Genomic DNA, 7,169 nt, shown 5'->3' with positions numbered 1-7,169 from the left:
CGCGGGATCGGGCAGTGTTTCGTTCTGCTGTGCATGGGGTCGCTATGAGTCAGAAACGACTCGACGGCACTTAACAACAACAACATTCAGGACCCAGCAGTGCAGCACAGCTCCACTCCCACCCTTCTCTCACTGGCCAAGAAGGAGAACCACTTTGGTCACCAATGACAAGAGCTACCCACCCACCCATACTCTGAATGATGGGTGATAGGAGGGGGATGGTGATGTGTTTCTGCACTGGGTGACAGTTGACACCAATCCTAGAGACCTCACTGCTTTGGCTGTCCCTCCCCTTGTGGTGACAGTTTTTGCATTGCTGCCAGTGCCTCTACAAACTCTGGGATCATTTTGATCTCATCCCCTCTGATAGTGTCAGAAATGCAGAATGCACCACCATGCAGCCTCTCTTGATGTCACTATTACTGATATTACCTCCACACTCTTGTTTATTGAATAACTACTATATGCCACTCTGGCCTGGGTCGTGGTATGGCTTGAAACAAAATACCACTCAGATGGTTTAGCTGAAGATAATTTAATGGAAGACAGAGAATGCAGGTGAGGATAAAGAAATCAAATCCAGTTGAACATCTGGAGGCTAATTGCAGAAAGCAATTCTCACCCATAGGTAAGGGCAATAGATACTGTCACCAGAATCTAGTGCAGTCTACCCCATCTTCTTCACCAATACACTGGCAGTAGGAGTTGTCTTTGGATGGGTGTAGTCACTGTAGCACCTTCATATGGAAGCAAGAAGAGAATGAGAAAAACATTCAGCTACTTCTGTCTGTTTCCTAGCTCTGTCATGCTAATGGGTGCCTCCCATTAGCTGAACTCAGATGGAAACTAGACACCAAAGAAACCCTATTATTCAGTCTAGAGGGATTAAACTGTTGTTGTTATGTGCCGTTGAGTCAGATCCAACTCATAGCGACCCCTCCTTCGGTTCCCGAGGTGGTATCACTACAGAAGTAGATGCCCAACCTTCCTTCTGAGGAGTGTCTGATAGGTTTGAACCTCCAGCCTTCTGATTAGCAGTCAAGTACCTTAGGCACTACACTACCAGAGCTCCCAGAGGGGTTAGATTACAGATAGACAAAGCAGCACACAGGACCTGGGCTGAGGGTAGGGAAGGCAAAGGAAGAAACACCAGCACATCCATATTAGCCATAAATCCACACATTCCCATAAATTTGTATTATCATTTCCATTAAAAAGATAAGACACAAGGCTTAAATTGCTGGTCCAAGTTCAGCAAATGTGCATTGATCTCCCAAAGGTGTTCCAGAACCCAAAACGTTCTTTTTATACCACAGGACTTTCTTTCTTACATGTTATGAATAAGAGAACTTATTTCTCCAAGAGAAAAAGTACTAAGACATTTAAGTTGTAAATTAAAATAAATAATTAACCTTATTGCTTCTTCGTTCTTAGGAGATTTTATTCCCTAATGATGCTGGGGAGTGGGAAAACATCCATGGCCTCAATGACTTTAGGATTATCAAAGAAATGAATAATATGTGTTTGTCATGAGAATGATTTTCTGCTAGAAATAATTGAACCTTAGGGATTTGTTCTTTGAGTGAAAATTTCATTATAAACCCTTTAGGTTCTTCATTTTCATTCTGTGTCTGGGAAATCACTCTCCTTTCTAAGGTATGATTAGACATTCAATTAAAAAAAAAGATTTTGGAATACAGAAATAAACTTTCAACAGGAAAACATAATATGATGAGCTGAAACTCATGTTCTGATAAATTAGCAAATATTTTTACTAAAATATATAACTAATTATGCTACTATTCTGATAGTATATTTGTTATTGTTATATGCCATCGAGTCGGACCCGACTCATAGTGACCCCTCCTTGGGTTTCCGAGGCAGTATCACTACGGAAGTAGATTGCCCCATCTTCCTTCTGAGGAGTGGCTGGTAGGTTTGGTTTGAACCACCAGCCTTCTGGTTAGCAGTCAAGTGCCTTAGTCACTATGCTACCAGAGCTCCCGATAGTATATTTAGTAATGTGCAATTGTGCAATAGAAAGGGGACTATGCAAAAAAAAAAAAAAAAAAAAAAAAAAAATCCATTCCATCACTAGTTATTGATGGCCTGCACCTGGAAAACACTGCTCTAGGTTCTGTTGAGGTTACAGATAAATAAAGACTTTGCCAACAACAACAGAGGAGATCGCACTCTGATACTGAATCTTGTTCTAGACTAGACCTAGTTCTTCTTTCAGCAAATAATCATAGTAACTAATAATTTTTGTTGTTGTTATGTGCCATGGAGTCAGACCCTACTCATAGTGACCCCTCTTTGGGTTTCCTAGGTGGTATCAATACAGAAGTAGATTGTCCAATCTTCCTTCCAAGAAAACTAACAATTAGTAAGTGTAGATTTTTAAAGTTATACCTGAATTAACTGTCACATGAAGGGAATTGCCATTTTCACCCAGATTGTAAGGATAAGAAAACCAAGGAACAGAGAGATTTTAAAATAAGGTGTCCATAGCCTTACAGCTAGGAACTAGAGGAGAAGAGATTTCCATGTCTGGTTCTCAAATACAAAACATTTTACAAAGTTAACTGTTTCCCTCCTTGATATTATAGCTATTAAGAGCTGGTATAACATTGCACACCTGGGTACGTATCACTGAAGAAGGATAGAGGTATTTCCATGATGGTCTCCATGGTCACTTTTTTCCTGCCAAAATGTGGAGAAGTGCACTTTGTGATATAGTAACTATTGTCTTAGTCATATGAGTAACGTGATCATCAATTGGCGATAAATTCTGTACATGTCTTGAATAACTGAAGATGTATGCATGTTGTAGTGGTTTTCTTAATTTTGCAAGTAGATAGAGTGAGGTAGAGTTACAAGATCATTATGATTGGGGCAATGTTTCTCAATACTTTGTTTAAGTATCAGCAATCCCCAGGGAAACATTTTACACATTATTTTTTCCTAATTGCCACACTCCATATATATATATATATATATATATGCAGAAACACACATTTTAAGGTACTTTATTTATAGCTGTGATTTATAGATAAAACAGTAAGATTTACTTCCATTCCCCAATGTTCACACCCTTGGGCAAAAATATACAAATATAGGAGATCCTCAACTTAAAACTTAAGTGATAGGAGAAATAGTTATTATGAGATCCAGTGGAGGTTCTAGAGTGGAGAAAATAGATAAGCTTTGGCAGGTGAGGGACAATCTTGAAAATGATCAGTGATCTTGGGTTTAGAGGAGCAATGAAAGAGGTCCTAGATCAATAAAGCTCCACACACCAATCCCTCTTATCCCCAAGTCAATTCATCCATGCCTGACAGAGAGGACTTTCCATGACTGATATTTTGGATACTGCATCAAAAGGTGTATTATAAAGGAAAATAATACAAACTCAAATAAACATAATGTTTACATTCATATGTCCAAGAAAATTGCAAGTGGATATAATAATGAATTTCAGAAAGGTATCATCTGAAACTAATGCTGTATATATATACATATATGTATATACATATATATATATATGTGTGTGTGTGTATACACACACACACACACACATATATATATGGGGGGAGCTCTGGTAGCATAGTGCCTAAAGCACTTGACTGCTAACCAGAAGGCTGGCGGTTCAAACCAAACCCACCAGCCACTCCTCGGAAGGAAGATGGGGCAATCTACTTCCATAGTGATACTGCCTCAGAAACCCGAAGAGGGGTCACTATGAGTCGGGTCTGACTTAACGGCACATAACAACAACAACATATATATAGGGAATTTTGTACTGATATAAATGTTTAAAATATCAATGACATGAACACTAAGATATTTCTTTATGCTATAAATTTGAGGAAAAAAGAGTATCAAAATCTTTTTTCAGAGTGACTGGAAAAAAAAAAAAAAATTCATTTTCTTTAGACCTCACCAGAAGCCAAGGAAACACAATGTTAAAGAAAAACTACACAGTGGTGACTGAGTTTATCCTCCTGGGCCTGACCGACCGAGCTGACATGCAGCCCGTCCTATTTGTTGTGTTCCTGGGGATCTACCTCATCACAGTCATTGGAAATGTGAGCATGATTTTTCTAATTAGAAGTGATTCAAAACTGCACACTCCAATGTACTTCTTCCTCAGTCACCTCTCCTTTGTAGATCTCTGTTATACCACCAATGTCACTCCACAGATGCTGGTTAACTTCTTATCCAAGAGAAAAACTATTTCTTTCATTGGTTGCTTTGTACAATTCCACTTTTTCATTGCCCTGGTGATCACAGATTATTACATGCTTACAGTCATGGCTTATGACCGCTACATGGCCATCTGCAAACCCTTGGTATATGGTAGCAAAATGTCCAAATGTGTCTGCTTCTCTCTGGTTGCTGCTCCTTATATTTATGGTTTTGCAAATGGTCTGGCACAGACCATACTGATGCTGAGATTGTCCTTCTGTGGACCCAATGAGATCAACCACTTTTACTGTGCAGACCCACCTCTCCTAGTCCTTGCCTGCTCGGATACTTTTGTCAAAGAAACTGCCATGTTTGTGGGGGCTGGCTTGAACCTCACTTGTTCTCTCACTATTATCCTCATCTCCTATATTCTCATCTTCACAGCCATCCTGCGCATCCGCTCTGCTGAGGGGAGGCGCAAAGCCTTCTCCACCTGTGGGTCCCACCTCACAGCTGTCACCGTCTTTTATGGAACTCTGTTCTGCATGTATCTGAGGCCCCCTTCTGAGACATCTGTGGTACAGGGGAAAATTGTAGCTGTTTTTTATATCTTTGTGAGTCCTATGTTAAACCCTTTGATCTATAGCCTGAGGAACAAAGATGTGAAAAGAGCCATAAGGAAAGCTATACATCAGAAATTGTTTGTTAAATAAGGTAGACATTTTGGATACAAATACATAATACATCTTAATTATCTGGGCTACTGATATATATTTTTTTTCTTTGTCTAACTTACTTCATATATGGTCTTGGAAGTTTGTCAAATTATTTTCTAGAATTTATAGTGCTATCTCAGTAAGTAAACACACATAGACACAATAATAACAGAGCTTACAAATTCAAAGAGAAGCTCAGGAGGTATTATTATTACCCTATAAAATCTGTAAGTAGATGATTGTGTGCACAGTACAAATATCCATGCAAAATATAAAAGAAAGAATTACCATAGGTTACGGCTAAGATATATGTATGGCAATATGTTGAATGATGCAGGAAACATCAAGAGAAGATGGATGGAATACACAGAGTCACTGTACCAAAAAGAATTGATAGATGATCATCCATTTCAGGAGATGGCATATGACCAAGAACCAATGGTATTGAAGGAAGAAGTTGAAGCTACACTGAAGGAGTTTGCAAAAAACAGTGCCTATGGAGATGTTCAACAGATGTTGTGCTGGAGGCACTAACTCATCTATGCCAAGAGATTTGGAAGATAGCTACCTGGCCAACTGACTGGAAGAGATCCATATTTGTACCCAACCCAAAGAAAGGTGATCCTACAGAATGCAGGAATTATCAAATAATATCATTAATAGCACATGCAAGTAAAATCTTACTGAAGATAATTCAAAAATGGTTGCAGCAGTATATTGACAGAGAACTTCCAAAAATGCAAGCTGGATTCAGAAGAGGATGTGGAACAAGGAATGTCATTGCTGATATCAGATGGATTTTATCTGAAAGCAAAGAATACCAGAAAAAAAATATTTACTTGTGTTTTGTTGACTATGCAAAGACATGCAATTGTGTGGATCACAACAAATTGTGGATAACATTGAAGAGAATGGGAATTCTAGAATACTTAATTGTACTCATTAGGAACCTGAACATAGACCAGGAGGTTGTTGATTGAGTGTAACAAGGGGATAATGCATGATTTAAAATCAAGAAAGGAGTGCATCAGGGTTGTATCCTTTCACCATACTTATTCAATCTGAATGCTGAGCAAATAATCCAAGATGCTGGACCATATGAAGGAGAATGTGGCAACAGGATTGGGGGAACAACCTGTGATATGCAGATGATACAAATTTGCTTGCTGAAAGTGAGGATGACTTGGAGCACTTACTGATGAAATTAAAGACTGAAGTAGAAAATACAGATTATATACCTCAGTATAAAGAAAATAAAAATCCTCACAATTAGGCCAATAAGCAGTGAATCCCATTTGGATATGTTTTTAATATATAAAAGCATATTTATAGACACAGAGATGTATGTGTTTATATATTGGATAAAAATATGACATTATCATATGATTATTGTTTATTTGAAGTTTCTTGTGAATTTTTACTTTAAGTTCTTTGCTTTGCATAATTTTAAACTGTTTATCTTTTGGTCTTATAATGTTATAATTTGTTCTGAAAAATATAAATGAATTTCCTGGTACATATGCAAAATATAAAATATGCATCTATTAAATTATACTTCTTTATATTTTATTATATTTTAGTGCAAAAATTATATTTTTAAATATTGTCAAGCAATTTATCTTTCACTTATTTATTTATTGTTCTTAAGAAATTAAGTTATTTTCCATTTGTATTCCAGCTGTTATTACTTACATTATTAAATAAATTTTGTTGGTTTTACCTTTTTTTTTTAATTGGGAACTATTTCCAACATACAACCAAAAATCAAAAATAATATAAATGTAATATAACTACTAATCATTATTAAATCCTAATTAAATCCTCATACAATGTTAAATTTTGTCATATATTTTTAGGAAATTAACACTATTAGAGCAATAGTTGATTCATCCTCACTTAATTTTATTTGACTCTCCATTTCTTGAAATAGAATTGGACACTGCTTGCACACCACCACTGAATTTTGAACCATATGCTGTCTTCTCTCTAGCCAGAAGAATGTGCAGAATGTCCCAGACTGTGGGCTCTGCCTCCAGCTCCCTCCTACACAGCTAGAAGTGCCATCCTGGACTGGGTGTCCAGTCCACAGATGCATCCTAAGATGGCAGAAGACTGTCCCATATTCTATGTCCCATCCCCCATTGCCTCATCAGCCAGCAGAATATACTGACCCTTACTTCGTGACCTACCTTCAACCATCTCCTGGACTGACAAGAGCTTGTTGTTGTTGTTTGGTGCCATTGAGTCATCTCCAGCTCATAGCAA

General features: G+C 37.6%; 1 protein-coding gene across 1 annotated transcript; it reads left to right on the top strand.

Annotated features, from left to right (window-relative positions):
- Positions 1–3,962: 3,962 nt before the first annotated feature.
- LOC103213236 (olfactory receptor 1030-like) lies at positions 3,963–4,901 on the top strand. The gene has a single exon (XM_007959086.1). The coding sequence runs from the start codon at positions 3,963–3,965 to the stop codon at positions 4,899–4,901; it is 939 nt and encodes a 312-aa protein (XP_007957277.1).
- The last annotated feature ends 2,268 nt before the right edge of the window (positions 4,902–7,169 follow it).

The sequence above is a fragment of the Orycteropus afer genome, unplaced genomic scaffold (assembly GCF_000298275.1).
Source record: "Orycteropus afer afer isolate SDZICR_OR568_19922 unplaced genomic scaffold, OryAfe1.0 scaffold01435, whole genome shotgun sequence".
NCBI lineage: Eukaryota > Metazoa > Chordata > Mammalia > Tubulidentata > Orycteropodidae > Orycteropus > Orycteropus afer.
The sequence above is the reverse complement of the archived record's forward strand: the minus strand, read 5'-3'. Positions and strand labels throughout refer to the sequence as shown.